This window comes from Equus asinus, chromosome 18 (genome assembly GCF_041296235.1).
Source record: "Equus asinus isolate D_3611 breed Donkey chromosome 18, EquAss-T2T_v2, whole genome shotgun sequence".
Lineage (NCBI taxonomy): Eukaryota > Metazoa > Chordata > Mammalia > Perissodactyla > Equidae > Equus > Equus asinus.
The window spans coordinates 27,733,714-27,761,509 of NC_091807.1; the positions used below are offsets into that span (position 1 = coordinate 27,733,714).

Genomic DNA, 27,796 nt, shown 5'->3' on the forward strand with positions numbered 1-27,796 from the left:
CGACTTCTCATATGCCCCTCACGTCCCACACATACTCTTGCTTATGTTTTGTTTCTTTATGATATCTTCTCTGATCAGGAGCTTTTGGTTTTGATGTAGCCATATTTATAAATCTTTCATTTCATAATTATTATTTGTTTATTCTTATTTAAGGAAGTGTTTCATATCCAAGATACTTAATCTAATGTCCTGTATTTTCCCTCAATTATTTCACTGGTGATCGTCTGTTTGCTTTCCTTGAATCAAACTAAACTACGTCTCTTTCCAAATGTGTTCATTACTCTCACTTACTTTCCTTTGCATCTTCTCGCATCTTTGCATCCCAGGCACCTCGCCATTCAGGTATTACTCCAAGATCACTTCTTCCACCAAGTAGTCTCTCATTCTTTCAGTTAGAGTTCTTCCCGATTCTTTTTATATTGTACCTAAAATGGTTGAGACAGTATTGTGTTTGTTTCAGTATATTACTCCTCTGAATAGTTCTCGAGAACAGGATCTATAAATCTTGATATTCCCAAAGAGTTTCATTCAACACCTCAAAGAATAGGTTTTCTATTAAAATTTCTTAAGAGAAAGAATGTATGTTTAGTTTGGACAACTGAATACACATCTGAAACAGATAGGAGTTGTTTTCAAATACTTGAACATCTGTTCTATATTAAAGGAATTAAACTGGTCCTATATAGTCAATGAATAATTGCTAAGGACAATTAGATTTTTCTCAATATAAAGAAGAAATTTTCAACAAATAGAATTCTCTGAAAATTGAATGAACTCACAAAGGAGTGACTTGATTGTCCCCAGACGTGTTCAAGCAGGAGCAATGCATTAGTATTCCTTCTATAAGCCTTTCCTATAATAGTAGACCTACTGAATGAGTAAATAAAATGGTAGCTCCATTTGTATGCTTCATGAGTTTTAATTTTAGTCATTGACTATTGACACTGATGATCTTTCAGATCCTTCCAATCTCCAGGAACCATTTGCTTCGACTTTAAACATGACTTACTTTTTATTTACAAAAATTCTTAGGATAGATATTATGTTTTACCACTGAGATAGATGATTGTATTTTTATTTTTTGGATAGCTGTTTTATAGAAGTTAAATCACTTCTCAGAGGGTTCAATATTAAATCTATTCCAAAGCCCACACTTTAGCTACAAAACCAATAAATATACATATTTTGTGTACAAATATTTGTATATTTAATACTTTATATACTTTTTACTAAATTGATTCATTGTATAAATGTTTTCCCCAAATTTCTCTGTATAAATCTCAACCACAGACACTCTAAGAGAAATACCACTTAATGTATTAAAAATAAAACAAAACAAAACAAAGTCCTGGGAATTCATATTCTATCCACTTTATATTTTTAATTTAGAATACAAACTAAATGGCAGTGAACTAGTGCTTTGACAATGCTGTGCATATTGCCCAGACACTGATAAAACTTTAGTGAATATGAAATAAGGCATAATGAAAATCATTATTTCTGAAAAGAAATTTATTAGGTAGGAGCCAGGACCTTTTCTGGAATCAGAAAGGAATAATTCATCAGGGGAGGATTATAACAGAATCCTGAACATAGATTATAACTAATCATAAGGAATCTATAAGGGTATTTTGTTATTCTTTCAACAAACAATTTTTGTGCTTCTGCCACTTCTGAGGCTCTCTCCGAGGCATTGAGCACAAAAGCTGAGTGCCAGTCAATTCTGTTTTATGGCTTCCTTGGAAGAGAAGATTTGCTGAAGGTCTTCTGATTTTGAACTCTAGTTGGACATTGCTGTTTGCACATCCTTATAATCAGTCAGTAGGGGAAGGATGAAATGGCCCAACTCAGTACGTTTAGAAGAATGTTATGTCTTAGCTTGGTAGCAAGCTTGCTAGTTAGGCAGTTGACGAAACTATTGGTAGAAAGTAAAAGGATCTGAAATAATGTGCTGGAATCAGCAGTCAAAACAAGGAGGCTCCACTTCATCGAGAAAGGTAGGTGATAATCACATTGGTAGACAAGTGACAATGATAGCCCAAATTACAAACCTGGCAATGGTTGCATTTCATGTGGAATCTCTTCAGTGTGTTCATCATGGTTAATCTCAGAAACAGTAATACTACCTTCAAGGTGAGCCTTCAGCACAAAGGGCATTAACAGAGCAACAGAAAAAAGCCAGCAGATGATAATGGTTGTGGTTAATAAGTCCTGAAGTTATATTTGAAGTTAATGAGTAAGAGTCTTAAGACACATGAAGTAATTCAGCAGAATATTGGAGAAAATGACTACTTAGTAAAATCTGCCCCCTTGGACAATTTCCAGCAGCTATATATGCAATAAGTTGATCAATAGTAATTCAGAGATCTGCAGCCACTGCATAAATACCTCAGAGGAGGGAAGGTACTTGGTATACAGCTCAGAGACCGGAAATTTCTAGAAAAATAGCTCAGCGGTTGGCAGCTTATGGGCCCATAACATGGGTATTGGCAATTTCTTGTTAAATAATTTTGGGATTGGCATCTGCTGGTGATATGACATGATGGTGAGAAGCCACTGGGTATGAAGCCAAGATTTTGGTAGCTTCTATACCCCAAACTACCCAATCTGCAGTGGTTTAGGGGTCGGAAATTCTTGGATAAGCAGTTAAGTTGTCCACAGCATTTGAAGCCATTGCTGATGGTCTGGCAAGCTTTAGATGTACATTGGCTGGATGTGTAGCAATTTGATACATACCCCTTGGTCTGAGTGCATGGGCTACAGCTGGGGCTGGGTCCAATGTTGGTAGTTTCACAGACATTGCATACTTTTCCCACCGTTGGAGAGTTGCAGGGCACACAGGAGTTGGATGGGTCACAACTTGTGGTGCAGATCTTGGGCTCACAGCTGGGAGAGTCGCAGCTTGGTGCTTCACCATAGGTTTCTTGGCAGTTGTCCAGAAGCCAGAGATTTCCTTGGTAGCTACTGGGTAAGCAGATCCCGAAGGTAGGGCTTACATCACTGGAGCAAAGAGCAACAGAGGAAGTCACAGGGACATAACAGTGAGTTCTGTAGGATGTGCCACTGCAATCCCCAGGATAGCCCAGAAGAGACATGGAACCCGAGTGCATGCTCAGTGATGGCTGCGAAGGTATGGTGAGGCTGTGTGACCTGAGGACTTTTTATATCTTCCCTGGTGATTGTCTCCAGACTCTCTTCCTTCTCACTGCCTGGGACAACAACGCAGCAACATCTCATTAGCGTCTTGTTTAGCTACAGCTGCTAACGTCTTCACATTCATATAAAAATAAGTTTATTTTGATTCTTCAAGGTATCTAATTTAGCCATTTTGACCATCACCCATGAGCTATCATCTGTAGACCATAGGTTCTGTGAACAGTGATTTTAATGTTAATGGGCAAACTCCCATCTGTCAATCACTGGTTAACATGTCTATAGGCTTCTGTGACATGGTTATTAAAAGGTTAACAAGGATTCAAGCAAAACAAGGAAGCTGTGCTTGTCCACTCTTTTGACTACTGCAAAATACTGCAGACTTGATCCTATATTCTGAAATAAGCTGAATACTTTGGCTGTCTCCACATTGTCGCTCAAAAGAGAGAGTAAAGCATTGAACTACCAAGAGAAAAAACTGTTTCCCCCAAATATGTGCTATACTCTTAACTGTGCCAGGCCACGTATTGGTGACAACTTCTCATCTGATGTGTTTAGAGAATTCCATCTGTAAGATTCACAGCAATCCCAGTGAGACTTAGTGACCTATACGAGGCCAAAAATGAACTTGTCCCCATGGGTCAGTGGTTGCTAAGTAACCAAGAAGTCTATGAGATCCCTTTCTTAAAAAGCTTCTGCACTATATAACACCAAAGAAGGCCAGTTTCTCAAGATTGTACCTTCCTAATTGACAAAGATTATACACTATACATTCTATTGTCTCTGCCATACAACTCAGTTGCAGTCAAATGTATAGCATTTTTCTACATTTCTCCCAAAGTAAGTTTTACTTATTCTTCATTTGCTTTTTCATGCACACGGGCTTCATTTCATTCCTCTCTTGAAGAATGTAGTTATTTTCGGTTTAGACCCACAAAGGGGATTGACTGTGTTTAAAAATTTTATTTGAAAGACTGAACAGTTCTTATAGGCACCGTGCCTATTAAACAACACTTTTCACTCTTATGGTGAAGGCCGAAGAAATTTTAAGATTTTTCTTAAAAGTTTTAAGATTTTAATTTAAACTAAAGAATTGACTTTTTGGTTTTGAAATGCAAACTGTAATTCATCTGTACAGCGTCTATTGAATTGGAAACAGCAATGCGTTATTAACATGATGAGTTCAGACAAAGGATAGTACCAACTTCTTCAGGTAGGAAAAACTGCAGGAATAGTTTTTAAAAAACAGTGTCCTCACAGAAGACAATTAGATTTCCCTCCCCATTCTCAGCTTCTCAGCTAGATTTTTAAAATACATACCAATTTAAACATACAGATAGTCTCCAAACATCTCTTTTTTAATCTGGGTTTTCTCAGAGTTCTCTCAGTATTTACTCTGTAAAGTGACAAATTTAGGGGCCGGTCCAGTGGCGCAGCAGTTAAGTTCACAAGTTCTGCCTCGGCGGTCCAGGGGTTGCTGGTTCGGATCTTGGGTGCGGACATGGCACTGCTTGACAAGCCATGCTGTGGTAGGCGTCCCACATATAAAGCAGAGGAAGATGGGCACGGATGTTAGCTCAGGGCCAGTCTTCCTCAGCAAAAAGAGGAGGATTGGCAGCAGTTAGCTCAGGGCCAATCTTCCTCAAAAGAAAAAAAAGTGACGAATTTATTCTGTAAGCAACTCTTCATTATCCACATTTTGCTATCTTGTAAAGTGTCTCTCAGGCGAAAAGGGTCAGGATCAGGGAACCATATTTTCAGCAAATTGTTTGGTGGTAGAGCACCCTGGAATTTTGTGTAGAAATTTTCAATGCTGAGGCCGGAAAAATAGGAAATAAATACATAAGGCTGTTGACAGCCAACTTTCCACTAAGTTACTTGATCCCAGTGTTATATAGCAGAGTCCAGAGATTGATGGTGCTTTATTTCTGCATCTCTCTATCATGCCATGGTTACCTCGAGTTTTATTTTAGGCTTCCTTGTAACAGATTTGAGGGAAAAACAAAAACATAGAAAGAATGGGTCAGTCAGCTGTAAATCTTACATACCCCGTCTTCCAACTTAGCATTAAATGGTAGAGAATTTTAAATTAATATCATTCACACTAGTGTAAATTCAACAAAATAAGTAATGTAGAACATCACATATTGTAACCAATATTCACAGCGTGAGACTTTACAACATGTTTAAATTTATTTCGGTACAATAATCTTCTAAACAGTCGAACATTGAGATTTGCAAAGGCAAAGTTGGCTCAGCTCCTCTCATTTGTTTTCATGTTTTACCTTGTTACTCACTCATCACACTCATAGGTAACCATCACTCCCCGTTCACCCACCATTTTCTGTAAATCATACCTTTACAGAAGCCTGCTACTTTAGTCTCCATCTTGGCAAGAGACTGAGCAGACAGCATCAGTAACAGAGCAAATACCAAGTTCATAACAAGGTAAGTTTTAGGAGAAAGTAAAGGCCATTGCCCTTTGGGTGGCATTGTCCTCTGAAGGCTTTGGAGAAGCATATGTATTACCCTGTTTTCACTTAATTACTAAAAGGATCTTCCCTTCCATTAATTTTCATATTTATAATATTTTCTATGTGTGGAAAGCTGAATAAGATTCTCCCCCTCAAGATGTCCACTTCTAGTCCCTGGAACATGTGAATATTACCTTATGTGTCAAACAGGTCTTTGCAGATGTGATTAAGGATCTTGAGGTGGATTACTCTTGTGATGTAATCACGGGAGTTCGTATAAGAAGGAGGCAGTAGATCAGAGAGAAGGAAATGCAATGACAGAAGCAGAGATTGGAGTGATGCTGTCATAAGTGAAGGAATGCTAACAACCTCAAGAAGCTGGAAGAGGCGGGGAACAGATTTTCATCTAGAGACTCCTGAAGGAATCTGCCCTGTTGAAGTCCTGCCTCTAGTTCAGTGAAACTGATTTTTGACTTTGGGCTTCCAGAATTTTAAGAGAATAAATTTCTGTTGTGTTGTGGTAAACCATTATAGGAGCCACAGGAAGCTAATGCATTGTGTTGGAAAAATATGGGTAACTCTAACAGATAGTCTTTATGTAGTTTGAGGAATTTGCGTTCTGTATCTAGGGCAAGTTTAACATTCAAGGAATAAGCTTTCTCGCCATCAGAAACTCAGAGAAGTTCCCATGCTTTCTGAAGAATAAGAAACAAACTCCCTTTATCTAATGAGGCAGAAAATTCCTTACTACTCATTAAAAAAGAGTTATGGAACTCTTTCCCAATTTTTTCCAAAGGTTAAAAATCCTTTAGAGTAAACATAGAAGATAAATGAAACTAAAGTTTCCAGTAAATGGCCCTTAAAGAAAATAATAGAGGTCACCTTCTAGCCTTTTAGGTCGTGATGAAATTTTATCTTCTTTTTTTGCTACCTTATATAAAATTGTGTTCTAATTCCACTTGCCAGAGTTCTGTTAAATGATGCAACAGTGATTTCATGATTTAAAAAAGCAAAATGTATGCAAATACATACTTACATAACAGCTAAATTTTAAGTATTGAGTCTACACACAATGGTGGACATTCTAGCTATATTTGCGATGTTGGCTTCATAGATCATGAACTGTTTCAGAATGGGACAGATGGGCAAAATCAAAAATTTAGGAAATAGGAGTAAATGAAGATAAATCATTTTTAAAATAGTAAGATAAGTGGGTGGAGAGACAGGAATGTGAGTTGGATTTGTGCTTACCTTTTCAGAAAACACGGCATGAATGGAATGCGATATAGATGTAATAAGAGTGGCATTTTGAGATGGAATGGTCATGATTGTGCCTGAATGAGTTATGAATCACTCTCTTACTGAATACTACTGAAACATATTTATTAGTGTGCAACCTTGGAAAATTGTTCTCTCTCAGTACCTTAGTACTTTCTTATGTAAAACCAGAGCTAATAGTGCATACTTTGCAGGACTGTTGTGAGGATTGGATGAGACAATAAACGTGAAAATACCTAAGAAAGTACATGGTACATAGTAGATGTAAATTAAATGTTACTTTTCTTTCTAATTTGCTAAAGCTCTTATTTAGGAAATTCCAGTCACCAGACTAAAGAAAAATATTGTTAATTAATTCGGATGTTGCACATATATAAACCTCCCATAATCTCTGTCTCCTCTAAAAGTTAATGTCAAAAATGAATAGTTCTACCCCATGTAGTTAAGAAAAATGTCTTGTTTGACAACAAATTACTAATGATTCCTCTTATTTAACCCGTATTTTCCTGTCCCATGTGTCATTCACTAGTTCCTGGAAGAGTGCATATGCAGTTGTTAGGAATAAGTGCTCAGTAATACTACTCAGGTTTCCTGGGATCTAATCTTATCTCTGATGCTCACTTGGAGTATCAATTAACTACCAAATGTTTCTGTAACTCAGTTTCCACATCTTCAAAATGGAGTGAATAATAGTATTTTCTCCATAGGTGGCTATGAAGATAGTCAAGCAAAGGTTATGAAATATAGTTAGTATTTAGTTGTTAGCTTTCATCATTTTCATCAGTCTATAATCTTTGTTAGTATTATTATTATTAAATATTATTATTTTCATTATCATTATTATTATTGGGTCTCATTTAAAATCGATTGCATTTTGTATGAGTGCATCAGAAAAGAAGAAGGAAAATAAATGCACCAGAGGAGGCTGTTTTGGGCTAGACAACTTGCTACAATCTACATAAGTGGTATATATATACAATTTTATATATAACATTCAACTTGGAGGAACTGAATAAGTTGAAGGTATTTCCTCTCATCTACATGGGAAGTAAGACATCTAGAGAGGACGTGGGTTTACATACCATTAGAATTAGTCAGCCCAGAGACAAGGGTGAGCTGTGGCTGAGGCAGAAAAGAAATAGTTTTATTTGCAGTTTAGTCTTGCCAGTCCTGGAGCTGAAGATCAAGGTCACCAAATTATTAACAACTTCCAAGTGGCTTCCAGATTCATCACCACCTAAATGAAAAAGACTGTAAATAATTTGGAGGATAAAGGAAAGTCTTTGGAATACAACTTAAGTGGGTCTTTGGGCAAGTTTCTTACCCTATGTGAGTTTCCTTATTTGTAAAAATGAAGAGAATAATATTTTTTCATACGCGTGTTCATGGGAGATTATTGATTAATGGTATGGTAGCACATTGAAAGTGACCAGTATGGTGGATACAAGAAGCTGCTTGTAGAAAGAACAAACCCCCACTGAGTACATGGAAAAACTGAATTAATTAGTTAGTTACATACATGAATAAAAGAGAGAAATAACTTCAAAGTAATAGTGATGTCCTCTACGCAACAATCTGTGAGGCGGTGGAGAGGAAGTGCTTCTTAAGTTTGATTCACAAGGCAAAAATAATGTTGTGCTTTCCATTGTTTAGAGCTAGAATATATGGAACCCTTTTGTGTTTTACCCTATAAGGTAGAGTGGCCATCGTAACTTGCTCTGTTCAATGATATATTACGAGACATATATAGAGTTGGTGGGTGATTCTCTTGCTATCTTCCCCTGGCCTCTACTAGCAATATTCAAGATAATAAAGACCCTTTATTCCTGGATCCTAGAATGAGAATGATTTTGGAGCTGGAACAATGAATGTGTAGTATGAGTGATAAATGAACCATTGTAACTTTAAGCTTCTTGAATTTTGAAGTTGTTAGTTACTGTGATGAAACGTAGTCTATTCTGATTAAAGGCCCTTCATGATTCCCGTTTTTATGTGTTGGAAAATACACATGCACATTGAATGCTCAAGTAGTATCACATGTTCAATCAGGACCTTGAAAATATCTATCTTGCTAGCTTTTTTCAGACACTCTGTTTTTGTTTCTTTAAATATATTTGATTTAGTAAAACTAAAAGGCTTTAACTTCATGGGAGATAATAAAAAGATAATATTTTCTAAATCATTTGAAGGAGGTTTATTTAAAAATAACCATGAAAACTTTTCTTCCTACTTAAGAACATGTTACTAGCAGGGGAATCAAGAAGCCTATAGCAAGAATATTCTAGTGAATAAGCCAACAATTACAATCACTTAGAACGTGATCAAGAAAAGAATGTAGGTTAAAACAGTAACTGAACTAAAAGCACATTGATCCATCAGCCAAAGAACAATTCATCAGCCTAAAGTTGACACTTCTTTACAAAGCTATCTGGCAAGACGCTGGGATGACAATTCAGCATGATCTTCTAATAAGTGGAGATTGCCAAGTACCAACAGAAAAACAAGCTGGTTGGAAACTGCTGTATCTGTACGGAACAAATTGAAAACTATGAGACACATGGTCCAGGGGTCTGAAGTTTCTGGACACATAATCTAGAGATTCACAGTCATAGGAGAGATATCTCAAAGGATAGCAGGTGCTGGATGCAAAATTCAGTGGTTGATATCCACAGAAGATGAAGCTCTGCTGCTGACAGCTATATGAGTGGTGGTTCTGGGAACAGCAATTACTGGACAAATAGTTCTGAGGTCTATTACACATTGATGGTTGACAGGAACTGGAGAGGTAAGAATTGATGGGAAAACAACTGGTTGCTCTGCAGGGCCTGGAGACACAGTACGTAGTGGAAGAGTAGCCAGAAATTTCACAGGTTTTGGGCACACAACTGGATGATTGGTAGCTGGAATGTTTACTGCAAGTCTCTGGCAAGTTGTCCAGAAGCCGCTTTCTGTTTTGGCTGGGCAAGCAGACAGCATCACCACAGTTCACACCAGTAAAGTAAAGAGCAGTGGATGAGGTAACAGGAGTATGGCAGTAACTCCCAAGAGAGTGGAAGTTATAGTTTCCAGAACAGTAGATGTTGGATGACATGGTAGAATCTGAAGTAAGGATTTCAGAAAAGCAGCAAAGAGCAGCTTGTTGAGGTCTATGGGAAACTAGACCAGATTGCTTAAATACCTTGGTGAATATATATTCGGATTCTTCTCCTCCCCATATTTTAGATCAGTTTGCAACATAACATCTTATTAGTTCATTGTTGTGCTGCCTATAATAATGACTTCCCACTCATCCATAAAATGAGTCTAGTGTTTGTCTTGTAGATATCTGCCATCCCAATCTTTCCCTTGTTTATCAGACTTGAGAATGTATGATCTAGTCACCTTTGTATATTCTCTGCTTTGGTTCTGTTCCCACCCCTCAGTTATACCTGATTACAAGGAGTCTGAATGGATGTTTATCTTAGTCATTATCCATAAGGAACAACATAGGAAGGCGTAGTCTTCATCTTTGAACAAGACACTTAATGTTGCAATACCTGGAGGAAGTGTTGATGTACTAAAATACTTCCTACATATCAAAACTTATCGGATTTGCCAGATGGAAAATCTCATATTATTTTCTATTTTTAATACTCAGCTGAGATTTTAATTGTGTGGTGTTATTCTCTGTATATTTGTCATTCAATTTCATGTAAGCATCTTAGAGTACATTTTAAAGAACTCCACCCTGACAACTTGAAATTTTTCATATTTAAAGTGGAGTTTGGTTTCCAAAGACTTGGAGAGATATATGTGATATTTTTACATGGTAACATTGATGACATATTTGCATTTACTAGTAAAAATGTCATATATCCGATTGGTGGCATTCAAGAATAAACACGATATCAAAAGCCATCAGCTAGCATTCCTGAACTAATGAATATCTTTACCTGAGATATTCTACTAAGGTACTTCCGTCATCATGCAATTAAAGTAAGCAAGGATTAAGAAAGGTTTTAATATCACAAGAAGATAGATGTCTGAAAAGTTCACACTTGGACACCACAGAAGGAAAAATCTCTGGGCCTCATTTTGGATTTTCCTCCAAAGATGTGAATTAATCTTTACAGACATCTATTTCCTGGAGTGAGTAGTTCTCCAAATATCTCTTTTCAAGCTGTTTCCCAAGTGGTCAAAAATGATGTACTTGGGAACGAGTGGAGGAGAGTAAAGATTCCAAGCAGCCACTTGGCATCTGAGAGTGTCATTGATAATCCTTTTGGTGGATGCTTTCCTATTGCACAAAGTCCTGGTTCCTTTTGAGGAATCTGGCCGTTGAGGGTGACATCAGCAGCCGTGAAGTCACTTCCCCTCTGCAGAATCCTCTTTTCTTACCTGTACCCATTATCTCTCTATTGTCCATTGAAGAGTCTAGAGGCTGCTGCAGTTTTTCCTGAGGAAAGATATTAAAAAATGTTTATAGAGCTTTTCACATAAAAGTGAGGAGAAATCATACACCCATACAAGCATGCACAAAGGGGGTTGGGTGAACACACTTGTGATATGTTATTTTTGATATTTTATTTCTTTTTAAAAGTCATGAAAAACATGACATTTGGTGCAGATGGAATGTAAGGTCTGAATTTCACAATTTTTGTTTCACCTCTTCTCTGAATTTCACCTTTTTTGTTTCACCTCTTCTCTGAATTTCACCTTTCTTGTTTCAGGCAGTGGAAGCATAGATATTTGACATCCCACGTGGGGAATTTTCAAAGTCACTGTACCACATTCTTCCTCAAAGCAAGCATCAGATCACTTCACATCAGTGTGAGGCCTGTTTCTGGTAGAAAATAACAGAAGAGATTGGAGTCAAGAGTTGAGAGTCTGAGAAGTCTATTTGACAATTTTCCCATCTCCTCTAAGAACGTTAAGCCCTCCAGATAAATGAAATCTTTCACATTCTTACATGCTTACAAAGAAGATTCTTCCTCTCATGTTGATAACTGCCAACCAAAATAGTGTTTTTGTGTGTGCCACGCCTACATTCCTCATGATTTAGTTCAAGATTCTCTTCACTTCTTTTGTTCTTTGTAAAGTTTGAAAACAAGTGATAATCAACCAGTCTATAAAATCTCTTCCTCAGCGTGTAGGCATGCTACATATGAGTTTCAAAAAGAAAACTAAAATCTTATTTTTTATACCATAGTGAAAATAGATTGATCTCTGTAGAACTGCCATAGAACTGATAACTGGGACATCATTGAGGCTGGAGTTATTAAGCTAAATATGATGCCATCATTAATCATCAGTAATTAAAATGTAAGTTAGATGCAGGACATGTAAATGAGAGAAGCCTGGTATCATCAACCATTTATCACATCTTAACAACAAATGCAGGAAAGGCCCAATACACATACCTAGCTGACATGTGTCCTAATTTATTATTTGTAATTCTGTTTATAATTCTGCGTAATGTCTACAGAGAACTTCTTTATGTTTGTTATATCTCCATGTAGTTGCCAAGCTCAACAACTTGAGATAAAATAACAAAAAAACTACTGAGAAGTTATATCTTTTGTTAGAAATGATTGGTTGAGGTTATGATGAAACTAACTCAAATCCATGAAAATTACATCTGAGAGTTTGTGATATTTTTGTTTTCACATAATAGTTAATTAACACTTTTAGTTAATTAACTAATTCTTGTTTAGAGTCAATAAGTCTAATAAGTTCTCTATATTTTCCTTAGAGTTTTTTTTAAAGGACAGATTTCTACAACTGTCTGTTGCCTACATCATAAAGTCCACATTCCTGAACAACCTACGTAGGGTTTACAATATCTGGCACCAAGATGTGTTGTCAGCCTATCTCTGTTATCCTGCTCCAGAATCTTCATATTTAAGTTTCATTTAAACATTGAAAATGTCCTAAACCTTGCTTTTTCAATCTCAGAGACTTTGCACAAACTTCTCCTCTTCTAGACACCCTTCCCTATTGTGCCTCCTGGGAACAATTGTGCATTCCTTACAGCAGATCAGGAATCATTGTCTCAGAGATACTTTCTGCATCTCTTTACTCATTTCCATGCATGATGCCCTAAACATTCTACTTTTTTCTTTTTTTTAGTGAGGAAAATTAGCCCTCAGCTAACATCCACTGCCCATCCTCCTCTTTTTGCTGAGGAAGACCAGCCCTGAACTAACATCTGTGCCTGTCTTCCTCTATTTTATATGTGGGATGCCTACCACAGCATGGCTTGATAAGTGGTGCATAGGTCCACGCCCAGGATCCAAGCCTGTGAATCCCAGGCCACCAAAGTAAAGCACGTAAACAACCATTATGCCACTGGGCCAGCTCCCACAAATATTCCATTTGATTTTCTCCGTGCTAATATAGGAGTTGGAAGTCATTTTTGTATTGGCTTACTTGTCCTGGTTGTGTATAGAGATAGGCAAGAAATCCACTTTGTCAATTCTTATTCATCCTTTCTTTGAAATACTATGGGTTTCTTCATATTGATCCCAATACGGAAATTTGGAATTTCTTTGTTCTTGTCATATCTATATCAACCTGGCCCAGAACAAGCAATGCTCACTCAAGGATTTAGTAGCACTATACATTACATTGTCATATTTTAAACATATAACAATTCCAACGTATACATAGACAAATAATATGTACTATGAGCCATATCTGGAAGGTGAGTGCTCCCTAAGACCGTTTTCTCCATTTTACTTTCCGTTTTTCTTTTTCTTTCCTCTATAGAACTTTATTAACAAATTAATTAATGCACTTAAACATGATGTTGAATCTGTTTGCTTAAAGCCTCTCTAGCTTATAAGTCTTTGACCTTCTTGAGGTCAGAGACCAAATCTTATTTATATCAACATCACCTATTGTATTTCTGGGACAATGTAGATAACTAATGTACATTTTTGAATGTTTAATAAATTAAATGATTATTTTTAATACTGAGATAAGAATTTTTAAAATCCCAGATGTCTGTTTGATACCTTACCTTTGATGATTTTTCTTTCTCCATTAGCCAACTCAAATATTTTAGTCAAATTTTTTATTTGATTCCTCAAAATTTTCTCTCGTATACTTCCCCATCCTAGTAAATAAAAAATTATCTACCTGGTTTCATAAGCCATGGATCAACATGTCACTCTTGATTCTTTTCTTTCCCTTACCACATATAAACAATAAGCAAGTACTAAGTTTCTTTCTTCTACATTTGTCCAAAATGTATCTGCTTCTATCCATTTGTGCTATCTTATCTTAGTTCCTCCAAGCTGTCATTATCTTCACAATTATACAACTTACCTACCTGCTTTCACTCTTTATGCTTCTAATTTGTTCCTTATCCTATGGTCAGAGTAATATTTATTTATTCATTTTCTAATTCTTTTCCTTTATGTATTTCCAAATAGCTGACCTGTATATTTTTCTTCATTCCAAAGGATTGTTTTTAGTTCTTACAAGAGAGGTCTACTGGTGATGAATACCCTTAAATTTTATTTATCTGAGAAAGTCTCAATTTCACCCTCACTTTTCAAAGATAATTTCACTGGACACAGAATTCTAGGTTGGTGGGTTTTTTCTTTCAATGCTTTAAATATTTCGTTTCCTCTTCTTCTTCCTCGAGTGGTGTCTGAAGAGAAGTATGACATAATTCTTCTCCTTGTTCCTCTATAGGTAAGGTGTTTTTCTTCTCCCTGGCCTTTCAAAATTTTTCTGTTTTCCTTGATTTCTGCAAGTTGACTATAATATGCTTAAGTTGTGGATATTTTGGAATTTATCTTGATTGTATTCTCTGAACTTCCTTGATCTGTGGTTTGGTTTCTACCACTAATTTGGGGGAATTCTCAATCATTATGGCTTCACATATTTCTTCTGTTCCTTTCCTTCTTTCTTTTTCTAGTATTCTCATTACAAGTATGTTACACTTTTTATAATCAGTCCACAGTGACTACTTCCAAGCTCTTTACGTGCTGGACTGGAAATTGGAAGGCCAGAATAATATTTTTAGAATGAAAGTCATTCTCTAATTTAAAACCTTAATAAGCTTTTTATTTCCTGAAAATAAAATGAAAAATATGTATTCCAAGACCTTGGATATTCTGAGCCTTGTCTACCTTCACAATCTCGTCTCATTCTACCCTCCTCTTGTTCCTCAACACTCTAGCCACGCCACTCTCCTTTCAATTTCTTGAATCTACCAAACTCTTTTTAATCACTGCTCCTGAAATACATTTAGTTTCCTACTCCTGCATTATGATTCCCTCTGCTCTTTGTACAGCTGTTTTATTTTCTTCCTTCAGGCCTTAATATTTTATTACTTAGAGAGGACTCCACAGTCCATCCCATCTCATTTGTAGCCTCTATCTCCAACGTTTATATTCTCTATAAATAAACTTATTTCCTTCATAGTACTGAGTATGAGTTCTAATTATACATTAAATTATCTAAGTGTATTGATCATCTACTTTACTAGAAGTCAAGGTCCATGACAGCAGGAATCAGTTCTATTTGCTCACCGCTGTATTATAATAAATAGAATAGTGTGGGTCACATATTAGTTATTCAATAGATATGTTTTGAATGTAGTAATGAATGGAGACAGTCATCTCCTTTTAAAAAAAATTCTCTGTAACTTACTTTATATATTTATAGAACTGAAAAATAATTGATATGAGTAATTGATTCACATAACATATGTATTGACCATCAAAGAGATCTAAATGTTGTAGACAATGACTACAGCTTCTCAAGAGAGAGGTTTCCAGTAAATTCAAAGTATTTCACAGTTGAAAATGTGCTTTTTATATTATCTAATCACATTTTCCCATATTGGCTTACCTTTTGTATTTTTGAATGGAAGCAATCATTTCAAAATGGACGGATGATAAAATTAGTGACATATTTCTTATGTTTATAAAGCATATTTATTTTTCTTGTAGACTGTGAACCATTCAATTATGTTGAATTTCCATCTTTAGGACTGTTACAATTTGACATAAATTCGAGAACAGACAGACATGGATTTGAATGGCAACTGTTCTCTGAAACTTAATATATATATTTTTCATTGTTAGGCAACTTGTTTGATTTTTCTGAACCTAAGTCTTCTTGCTGGTAAAAATAAAGAGACAATGATAATTTTGGTCCAAGAGAGTGGCGATAAGGATTATTGCGGTAATATAAAGAAGTAACCAACACATAGTAGTTGTTCTCCATGCTCCCCATGCAGTAGTAAATACTCATGTCAGCAATGATAAAAATCAAGCCATAGTGCCTGCTTGCGGACATCAAATTGAGTTGGCAAAAGGTCATATTAGTGAGATATGGCAGTTTTAAGTTGAGATGAGCAACTGAGAAACTGAAATTTGAAAAATAATAATGTTAGGAAATAGGACTGTAGTCCTGTAGTTACAGTGCAAGTTGAAAACAATACTGCACACAACAAGATTTGGTAAACTGAAGCAAGTGCATCAAATATCAGAATTATGCAAAACAAATAAAGTTACATTTTCCACGGTTGTAAGTTGGAATCTTAGATATAATGTGGCAGTAGGTGGATATTTTCTTTTTCTACCCAAATGTACCTCAAATTATTCCTTGTTCCAGAGACTATAGGATGCTCTACCAATTTTATGTTCCTCTCTTCCTCCTGAACCTATAATTGTATTATATCTAACAGCCTCCCCTGTGGTTGGTAAGGCCAAGAGGTTGTATTCCATACTTAGCTAAAATGGAATATAAACACTAGGGCCATCTTGGTAGTCACATCTTAAAGAGTAAAGTCTCTGTCAGCTAATCTTGAAATGTCTGCATGGAGGAGGGCTTCTCTGCTGACCTCTTTCCCTGCCCAGTATTACTGGAAGGATAAGGATGTGTTTAAACCATTATATATTTGAGTGCTTATTTGTTGCAAGACTTAACTGTAACTGGTAGAGTCCCTCTGAGGCTAAATTTACTATCACCTGAAAGAGCTTAATGCCAAACCCCAAATGCAGACATATACTGCATGAACACTTTAACAGTCAACAAGGCATATTTCTCCATTTACTTCAATATGTGTATATTGTACAGATTCTTTTTAATGAATCATTTTCTTTACCTCTGGACAATTTCTATATTCCCCATAATTAATCCAGAGTATAAAAATCATCAGTGTCACCTAAAGCAATTGACATAACCCAAAGGAATAACTAGACATAAAATAAGGTACACATAAATGATAACAACATGAAAAGCATGATTTTTATGCCAAGGTGTACTTTAATTAGGGAGAAAATGGAGGAAAAGAATTTCATCCAGGTTGAGAAAATCAAATTTTTTTTTAAATAAAAGTAAGTGATAAGAACACCTAAAGCAAAGAAAATTCTCATTGAGGAGATTTAGTATAGAATTACATGAGATAGCATAAATCATGTAGAATAAGAAGAGCCATTGATGTGGAACTGAATGATCTCTCAGGGACAGCAAGCATGAGGTTGTTTCTAGCTTTTCTTTATGACTTTAATAAACATATTACCAGTTGCTCAAAAAAGAGTAAGGTTGAAATTCTCTGTTTGTACAGTTTGTGGGTCTGTAGCAGTAAGACATGTAGTTAAGAGGTTGGCATCCACAATATCTCAGGAATCGATGATCATAGGAAAGGTAGTTCAGTGGTTGACAACCACAGGACTGGTAACTTAAAAGGTGGTAGCTCAAAGATTGACTACAAGATGCTGGATGGCAGTAACTGGACCCACGGGATGTGAGCGCAAGACAGCTAGTTCCTTGATGGGATCTGAACACATCAGAAACAATAAGAGAACAGCCAGAAAGGCTACAGGCATTGCCCTCATAGCTAGTTGTTTGGCAGCTCATGGATTCACCTCAGGGCTCATGGAAATTGTTATGGAGTGTGTTGCTGCCCAGGCTGCTACTAGGAAAACAGGGGGCATCTCCACAGCTCACCTCAGTGGAACAGAGAGTTCTGGGTGAGGTAACAGGAACACGGCAGGAATTCCCAAAGTAGTGAGAGCCATAGTTCCTGGAGCAGCAATTCTTATAAGACATTGTGGAGTGGGAAGGTTAGGTCTTGCTGACATTGCAAAGAACAGGTTGCTGAAGTGTGACTATTACTTGCTAGACCTATTGTTAATATATCTTGGCTGCTGGGTGTAGGTTCCATCTATAGCCCATCCTCCTGCTCATACGTTTTATTTGTCTACCAAGCAGTTATCCCACCGACCTATAAAATGTCTATCATCTATATCACATCCTTCAGATAATTGTCATTCCAAAATCAAGCTTGTCTTCCTTGCTCAATCTCTTTCATAGTATAGGTCAACTGCTTCATTAAGAATCATGTTTTTTATAAGTCTTGACAACTCCTTGACATTGCTGTTAAAAACCCACAAATGGATTCACGTAATTGGGGAGAATTCCTTTATAGCCATTTTTTGGTAAAATCAAAATATGTATATGTAAATACTTAACAACATTAATATTGTATTTTTAGAAGTGACAAATGTTGAAAATTTTTAACTTGGGAATTAAAACTTATTTTCTGTTCTTTGGCAATGCAATCAATTCAAAATCTAAATCATCTTCTGGGAAACTTAGCATGGATATCACATTCAAGAGTATTTTTCGCTTTGACGAATGGTGACCTGGAAAGCTTTGACAATCTTTGCTTAGATCCACACCCAATGAGATTATGGGTCACTGTTCTGTCTTTTATTATCATGAAACTGAAGATGTTAGCATACATATTTTTATAGTTTCTATTTTAAAAATGTCACATCTCCTTGGATATTTGTCTAAGTGAATTTCAGCTTATTATTGCACATATAAAGAGAGTTTATTCTTATAACCTGTTTCCATATTATTGTTTGTCAGTAAGTAGCTTCCATACACAAACGCTTTTGAAATAATTTGCATTTTTCTGATTCTTTAAGAAAGAAAATCTAACTATGATTGATTTGTGTTCTAAAGCTTTATTTTTCTGTTGATTGTTTGGAATCAGAATGTATTTATACATGGAAAGGAAGTGAAAATTCCTAGACTAGTCTGCCAAAAACAAAATCTTAGCTTCATAACGTTACTGAACCCTATAACTCAATCTTTACCACACTATTTGGATAAATGGACTTTTATGAAATGTTTGAGGAGTTTCATTTAGGGTGACTACTTATTCCATTGTCTCTAGAGACATGCTTTTGGGTGTACGCACTGAGCTGGGAAAATAATAGATCTTCTATAGGGTCGCATTCTTGCTCCCCCCAGTTCTCAAAACCAGGATCATCTTTCTTTCTTTTCTTTTCTTTTCTTTTTTTTTTTTTTTTTTGTGCTGAGAAAGACTCACCCTGAGCTAACATCTGTTGCCAACTTCCTTTTTTCGCTGAGGAAGATTTTCCCTGAGGTAACATTTGTTGCCAATCTTCCTCTATTTTGTATGTGAGCTGCTGTCACAGCATGGCCACTGATAGATGAGCAGTGTAGGTCTGTACCTGGGAACTGAACCTGGGCCGCCGAGGGGAGAGCATCAAACTTAACCACTAGGCCACCAGAGCTGGCCCAGGACCATCTTTCTGAATAGTGAAGCAACAAGAGCTGGCTTATGTAGTCAGAGAAAATACAGCCAGAGTTCATGAATTTGGCACTGTCTAGTTATAATAACCTCATGTGTAACTTCTCTGAGTTTCACTTTCCTCATGTGCAAAATGGGCACATTAAACACCAAGTAATTAATATCTTTCAAGATTTAATTTAAAAAAATGTGAAAGGCCCTGACCATTGTCCACCTAGTGCAACCTGAATGAAGTGGATTTGAGGTCACTCTGACTGAGCATGAAGCACAGCACTTCATGGTCAAAGTGGATTTGATGGAGCCAGCTTTTCAGATTGCTGATGCACACTATCTTTTCTGCAGCTTGTGGAAAAGGCAAACCTTCCTCCAGAGAGGAGAGGCACTCCTCAGTCAAGAGTACACAAATAGCTGAACTTTCCTGCAAATCTCTCGTGTCTCATTTATGAGAATTTAGTAATCAGATGAGTGTTCTCCCCATTTGCGATATCAGGAAACATCCACGCTGGCATTGAGTGCACATCTACTCCTGTGTGTGTGTATTCAAAATTCACATTTATATGTAATCCCTATAATATTGGTAGCACTATAAACACATTTTATGATCTTTGGATAAACTGAAAATGGCATGAGTCAGGTTGTAATTCTCTTTATTGAGTACAAGAGTGTCAGTCGTAACTAGCCACATACTCCACCCTCCTTAACATCGATGTTTAGAGAGGTTTTTTTAAAACATGAGCCAATTTACCGTTTAATCTAGAAGATGGGTACACAGGCAACTTATCTTTTCTATTGCTGGAAAGTGATGTTCTCTAATGATATGTGACCCTCAAACCAATTAAATTCCCAGATACACAAAATAGGTCTAGTGTCTTCGTCATTAAAGCCACAGGGTGGATTTATCCTTTATAGTTATCAATAGCCAACAAGGGAATTGTGCTGTTGTGTTATTAGGTAGAGGATATTCTGGATTATGATTCTCCATGGGTAGATCACACCATCTAGCATAACTAATTGGACTTCATTATAAATAAGGATTGTTTTTTCTTTTTGTTATCCTATTAGTAGGCAAGTCCATATTTAGTGAAGTAAATAGTACTAACTTACCTCCACTATACTATATTTACAAGTTTCTGTATGGATAAAATATCCCAAGTAATAAAAGGATAGAAATGTTGTTCTCTCTCCCCTGAGGCCACATAAATATAACAGAAAAAAAAACCCACTATCTGTAACCTGTTCAACTGCCTTCTAAAGTGAGTTTACTTTCTCGCAGGTCAGTCTGTTCTTTTGAGCACATTGATTGGTTTAGATCTAAGTTTGGGAATGAGATTTGGAGAGGGCTGAATTTCTTTTCATTGGAGAATAAGATTTTGGAATTCTCAAAATCAATCCAAATAAAAGCAGAATGTGGAGATGGGAGCAGAGAAGCTGGTGTGGGAAAAGGAAATCATATTTTTACTGTTAAGTGATCCACCATTTAACCAATTTTCACAGTAATATTGCTAACGCATATCTTTTGGAAAGTAGTGAAGGGCTGTGTAGAGCTTCCTGGTGGATGATGAGTGAACTAGTGACAGCAGGAGCAGTAAACAGACAGGACAATAATCCCGAGGGAGTTAACAGAAGTAGCAGGATGGCACAGGATTTTCGTAAGCCATGGAAATGACCAGGACTAGAGTCAATTATGGCCAAATACGAGAGAGGACAAAATTCTGTCTACTATTGTAGTTCTATCTGTATTTCATATGCCAAATTTGTAAAGCTGGGAGAGACCCCAATAAATTAGCTTGTTTGTTCCTTTTATTCAATATGTTTTTTCTCTGTGTTCCATCTGGGTAGTTTCTATTGCTGTTGTGAAATTTATTAATGGTTTCTTCTATAGTTTCTAATCTTCTGTTAATGCCATTCACTATATTTTCCATCTCAGTCATTATAGTTTTCATCTCTGTAAGTTTCATTTGGGTTTATTTACATCTTCCATTTCTCTATTTAACAAGAACAGTCTTTCCTCTAGCTTCTTAAACATATGAAATACAGGTATAGTAACTGTTTTAATGTTCTGGTCTAATAATTTTATCATCTGTGTCGTTTCTGGCTTAGTTTTGATTAAGTGATTTTTCTTTTAAATTAGAGGTCTTATTTTCCTACTTCTTTGCATGTCTGGTAGTTTTTATTGGATTCCAGATACTGTGACTTAACTTTTTGTGTGTTGTGTATTTTTGTATTGCTATAAATATTCTCGAGTTTGTTCTGGGCCACAGTTAAGCTACTTGGAAATAATTTGATCCTTTTGGGTCTTGCTTTTAAGCACTATTAAGTGGGACTAAAGCAGCATTTAATCTAGGGCTGCTATGGCCCCAGCACCATGAGAAAACCCTTTTGAGTTCTCTCTCAGTTTTCTACTCGGTGGTATAAACGTGAGCTCTGTGAGCTCTGAATATTTCTCCTCTAGTTCTTTCAGGTGGCTCGTTCCCCAGTTCCATGCAGTTTTCTCACATGTGTGCACTGACCAGTAACATTCTGTAATGGCTTTGGTGGACCCTCTGCAGATCTCTGGAACTCTCTTTCTGTTTGTCTCCTCTCTGTCTTTCAGAGATCATTGTCGTTTTTTGACTATTGTCTAATGTCCTAAAAAACCCATGTTTCAAATATTTTGCTTAAGATTGTGATTATTTTAGATTGAAGAATAAATCCTGTCCCTGTTACTCCATCTTCTCTGGGAGCAGAAGTCTAAATCATCTCATTTGAAGCCTGCTTTTATATAGATAAATATCTAATAAATAAAGAAAATCAATTTACCTTTTTTTGAATATATTTAAATATAGATCTCATACTTTTTAGCCTATTATAGTGATATTTCTTCTTACTGTAAAGATCTTTTTTATGCCCAACAATCATGAGTCCTGTTTTACTTTAAGCATAAAGAACAATTTCTCAGGATATCTTTCATGAAAAAGAAATAAATCAGGTTCTATTTTAGGCCAAAAAAGCCCCACTTCTTTAACTTTTATCTGTGAAATACATACACACACACACACACACACACACACACACATATACTTATATATAATATATATATTACTTAAGTAGTTTGTTTGCTTTTTTTTTTCAGTAAAACAAGTAGCAATCTCTACCAAGAGTCTCTTGAAGGAAGAATCTGAAAGGGATGTAACTTCTCAGCCTACAAACATTTAATTCCTTGTTAGCACAATCCAGAATGATGTTGCCATTGTATACTTCTACATATGTATTGTGTGGTCATCTATGTCCTTGAGATTTTTCTCTTCTTTTTTATAAAGTTTCCTACTCTATATATCAAGCGTGAAATCATATCAAGCATCAAAACTGATAAGCAATTATGATCTAAGTGTAAGTTTCCTATTATGGATACCTTGATGAGTCTCACCTAAGCAACACTTTCTTAGGACCAAATGCCAATGAATTTGCAAGGTTAAAATGTGACATACTCATGTGGAATATCTACCTTCCTCATAGAGAATACACAAGATGAAACTGGAGCACCTCCTCATGCCAGAAAGTAAGGAGTGCTCAAAGTAAACTAAACAAGTACGAGGGTATGTTGAAGACACACAGGAGCCAACTGAAAGAGCTCTTCATGACGAAAACTGGAAAGATTCATGCAGCAATATAAATAATATTAGATTATATCCTGAAGTATAAAGTATATAGCCATGTGTTAACGCTGATATAAGTAAATCATTATATAAATAATATGTAGGGGAAAATAGACAAATCTCCTACGCAGAGGGATTCCAAATAATATGTGTAGATGCTTCTTGATTAAAGAAGTGAAGCTTAACTTCCAGTTAAGTATGGGCTATACCCAATGACTTCCTTTCAAAGAGCACAGTATGATGGGGGGAAAGCAAGTACTTCACAGTGGCGAATTTTGACAAACACTACCTCAGCCAAGTGATCAAGGTTAACCTCAGTAACGATGTCATGTTGATCGTGTGTACTCTTGATATGGAAGCTTACCTCTGTGGTGTTTCTCCTTAAAACCCAAAATTCCACTCTACTCCTGAGAAAACTATCAGGCAAAATCGAAATTGCGGAGAGTCTACAAAATTCCTGACCACCTCTCCTCAAAACTCTTAAAGGAATCAAAAACAAGGAAAATTTGAGAAACTGTCACAGACAGGAGTTGCCGAAGGACAGGTGACAACTAAATATAAGGTGATATCCTGAATGGGATCCTGGAACATAAAAAAAGAATTAGGTAAAACTAAGAAAGTCTGAACAAAGTATGGACTTTAATTCACAATAATAAGTCAAGATTGGTTCATTAATTGTGATAAATGTAAACACTGATATAAGCTGTTATCAATGGGGGAACTAGATGTGGAGTATATAGAACTCTGTGTATTACTGTTATAACTTTTCTGTAATTCTAAAATAAAAGATTTATTTGAAATGTGAACTATGAACTAAATTCCTTACTACTGAAAGATCAAAGAGGTTTGTATATTTCATACATTCATCAGTTTATGCCATAGGCTGTTGGGACTTAACTTCTTTTGTCAAATAAGCTACCATTCGGTAATTTACATTTTGGTACCATTCTGGAACCATTATAAAGCACTTTCTCATATTTGCCTCATTTAAATTTTGTAGCAGCTTTCTGAGCAGGAAGGCAGGTTTGTTTTCCCGATGAGAAGATAAATTTAAAAACGTACTCAATTTATCCACGTCACAGAATTATCAAGAAGCACAGCTGGGTCTGTAAGCCAGCTCTTGTGGCATCTTACCCAGCACTTCTTGTTATTTCCCTTTAAGAACAACTAAGCCATTGTTAATTTTTTTTTTCCGTTTGACTATGGTCAGAGAGCAAAAAAATATGTTACCGTACTGTTTTTGAGTGTTAAATAACACTATTGTAGCCTGAAAAACAATGATGTTTCTTAAGCAACTCCTCCATACACTACTCTATTCTCTTTCTAATAATAAGAGCTGAGCAATTGATTGTAGCTCTTCTTATACTTTGTTTCTCAGGAAATGAAGTAAATCCAATGAACTTCATGGTGAGAAACTTCATCATTAAGTTCCCAACATATCACCAGGGAGGATCCAAGCAAAGAAGAATTTAACCTTTGTGGCAATTCAGCGGCTCTATTTGTGATGAATGGACAATAGATGTAACCACCCCACTGGTAGGTGTATTTCAATGTCTTCATGAATTTTGGAATTACTACTTTAAAAATTACATGATTTTCTTCTTTTAAACTCATTATGGAAAACCAATACATTGCCAGAAAGTTTAAATGGGACTCTTATGATATCACTCTGTAGCAACTCATGTGATTAATTTACCTGTACTAGTGAATACAGCCCTGGGAAAAATGCAACCCTTGGTACACAATATATACTCGTCTGTCAAATTGTGTTTCTATCTCAACTCCCAGAATGCATACTTTTCAGTAACTGTACAATTAATTAATTCTAAAATACTACTTCCTATATAATATTAGCATATTTTTGCCAGTTGTGGAAGAGTCGATGGAATTTCAACACGCACTAACTTATTCTGATAGATTTACACATACATTTTACTCAACAATCACTGACGACTCTTTCACACCTACACCCTGCCATGTTTAGCAGTTTTTCTGCTTTTAATTACAGTGGCCACTTGGAACTCATCAACAGGATTACAGCATTTTAATTACCTGCCACCTCTGGGAGCCAAAATAAAGCGTAGAACAAACCTAAAGTACTGTGTTCCTCACCAGAGCCTGTGAACCAACATTGAATGAGGTTTAACCCCTTTCAGTCCCACGCCCATGAGTCTCAGAATCAGTGTTTGAGAGTGGCTTTAATCAGAGTAGTTCATATATGATTAAAAAAAAAAAAAACCTTAGGATGTTTAACATCCAGAAGGATCCAAAGAAAATGATACAACACAGTACCTAGCACAATTTTGAAAGTCAATCAGTACTCACTGAAGGAATCAATGAAGTCACAAAATCACTCAGGATACATTTGGCATTCATTATCAAGTGGGCAGAGCCCTCTCAATTAAAAACATCATAAATTCACTATAATCAACAAATGATTGATAACAAAATCCTTAATTATAGAACCTGAGAAAGCACTTTTTTAGGAATTAAAGCAAGTCTTTTCTTACATGCTAGAAGAGACAACAACAAAAACTGAGTTAGAGACTGTGCTGTCCAGGCGCATCTTGAAACAATTGATAAAAAAAAAAAAAAAAAAAAACCTCTCTATCTATCTGTCACCTATCTTTCTTTGGAAAAGTTTTATAAGAAGTGATGGATGGACACACATTTTTAGCAAGAAATCCCAGTCCTAATGTTGATTCTGCTTAACCAAACTTACTGGAAGGTAAATGATGCCAAGTGCTCCAGAGAGGACACAAGCTTTAGAAAGTACCAGATACATATGTCAGAGGACTAAAGATACTGGACAATAAATTTAGTGGCTGGCCACTGCGATGCACCTAGTCAACGGTTGCAACAACAGGAGTCATAGACCAAAGGGAAGCCACTATCAGACAAATAGTTGAGGGCTAGAAGACGCAGGAGAGGTAGGTCAAGGGGTGGCAGCTGTTTAATTGGGAACCTTGGATATCTGGTGTATGTTGGTGACTGGCCTGAATTGGAGACATGGGAAGCAGTGGGAACAAAGTCAATTTCTGCAGGGTCTGGACACATGGCAATCAGTAGAAGGGCATCAAGAGGTTTCGCAGTTGGTGGGCCCACAGTTGGCTGGTTGGCAGCTGGTGGGCTCACCACAGTGCTCTTGGCAGTAGTCCAGGAGCCACGTTGGCAACTACAGATTAAGCAGAGGGCACCTCCACAGATCACTCTTCCAGAGCAAGAGAACAACAGATAAGGAAAAAGGAATATAGCAATGACTCCCAAAAGAGCAAGAGCTATCATTTCCAGAGCCACAGTTGTTGACATGAAGTTAACAGAGTGAGTCTCTGAAGAGTTATAGAGACTTTCTCAAATGCGGTTTTTCCCTTCTGGGTAAGTTTTCTATATATCCTCACTGCTTTCTGGCAGTTCCACACACACTCACTTCTGTCTTGCTGAGATTGTTTTATCTGACAGCATTCCATTAATAGTTGTTCAGATGCCAATGAAAATACCCTTCAACCTTCTCATAAAGTTTTACTTGTGTTTTGCAAACACTCCTGTCCCAGATATTTACCCTAATTCTTCTTATTACTTCCAGTAAAGTGCCAGGGTCACAACCATATCCTTCTCCAGGATATGGTGCAAGAGAGGAGGGAGAACATAGTAAGTGTTCTTATCCCTAAGTGGTGGGTACAACGTACCAAACATAGGCTAGTAGCTCACAAAGCAAGAATGACTCCTCTTCCTTTAGTTTATTGTTTAGTAAAAAAATTCTAAACTACTGAAATCACAATATGTTTGAAGGGCTTTTGATACATGTTTCCAAATCCACACTTCTAAGACAGTGCATGAGTGTCTCAGTCACCAAATCCTTGATATCATTGGATATTGCTACCATTACTTATTTTTGCCAATTTGATATGGAAAATGATGTCTTATTATTTATCTAATACGCATTTGTAGATGACTGGTCAGGTCTCCTATTTTGGTATATTTTTATTGATTGCTTAGTTTTCCAGTTTTTGGATCTTGATTGTCAATTGTAAGATCATTTGTTAAAATCTTTTATTAGATGGAATCCTCTTCTAGGAACCCAGAAGAAAATGAGAATCTAGAAAAAGTAGTTTACATAGGTTCTTAATTACCAAATCAAACTTTACCTTGAAAAATATGGGAGTTTTATGAAAAAAAAAATAAAGCAAATTCCTGGACCTATCACCTAGAGGCTCATATTCAGAGAGTTGTAATCGGACCCAAGTACCTGATATACTTTGCCAATGTGTCTGCAAAGCCTGGTTAGGGATCCACCGGGCAAGAAAATCCCTTAAGTATCCACCAGTTCTTAAAGTTTCTGATTGTCTGTGACTACATAAAATAAAAGCAAACCCATTGCATTCCAGAATATCTTAAGACAGAAACTCTTTTTCATTGAAAATAGTTCATTGCTGGTGAAATCTCTCATGCAACTTTCTGCAGATTTTATCTCTTCCAGAAAATGTCCCCCAATCCCCCACAAATATCATATTGCTTTGGTGTTTGATGGATAGGTTGTAGAGTAACACATTGGGTTACAACTTTATTAGACTTCTGTTTCCGGATGCCAAACCATTAACATGGTAACTAAACTACCTGTTTAGAGGCATAGAAGATTCAGCAGTATGGCTACCATGCAAATAAATTGTGGTCAACACCCAGAATAATGC

At 36.4% G+C, this 27,796-nt stretch overlaps 2 protein-coding genes and 1 long non-coding RNA gene across 3 annotated transcripts in view; 1 reads left to right on the top strand and 2 right to left on the bottom strand.

The window, feature by feature from the left end:
• The window catches only part of LOC139040980 (uncharacterized), a 75,124-nt gene that overhangs the window by 5,876 nt on the left and 41,452 nt on the right, over positions 1–27,796 (top strand). The window contains exon 2 of the long non-coding RNA XR_011495374.1: positions 24,487–24,644. This is a non-coding gene — a long non-coding RNA (uncharacterized lncRNA). The remainder of the gene's footprint in view (positions 1–24,486; positions 24,645–27,796) is intronic.
• KRTAP24-1 (keratin associated protein 24-1) lies at positions 1,337–3,141 on the bottom strand. The gene has a single exon (XM_014866478.3). The coding sequence runs from the start codon at positions 3,108–3,110 to the stop codon at positions 2,349–2,351; it is 762 nt and encodes a 253-aa protein (XP_014721964.1). The 5' UTR covers positions 3,111–3,141; the 3' UTR covers positions 1,337–2,348.
• On the bottom strand, positions 9,358–9,989 carry KRTAP25-1 (keratin associated protein 25-1). Its single transcript, XM_014866209.3, has one exon. The coding sequence runs from the start codon at positions 9,664–9,666 to the stop codon at positions 9,358–9,360; it is 309 nt and encodes a 102-aa protein (XP_014721695.2). The 5' UTR covers positions 9,667–9,989.

Excerpts from the sequence above, each read along its gene's own strand:
- KRTAP25-1 (XM_014866209.3), bottom strand. The coding sequence starts at position 9,666 with ATGTGTAATAGACCTCAGAACTATTTGTCCAGTAATTGCTGTTCCCAG.
- KRTAP24-1 (XM_014866478.3), bottom strand. The coding sequence starts at position 3,110 with ATGCACTCGGGTTCCATGTCTCTTCTGGGCTATCCTGGGGATTGCAGT.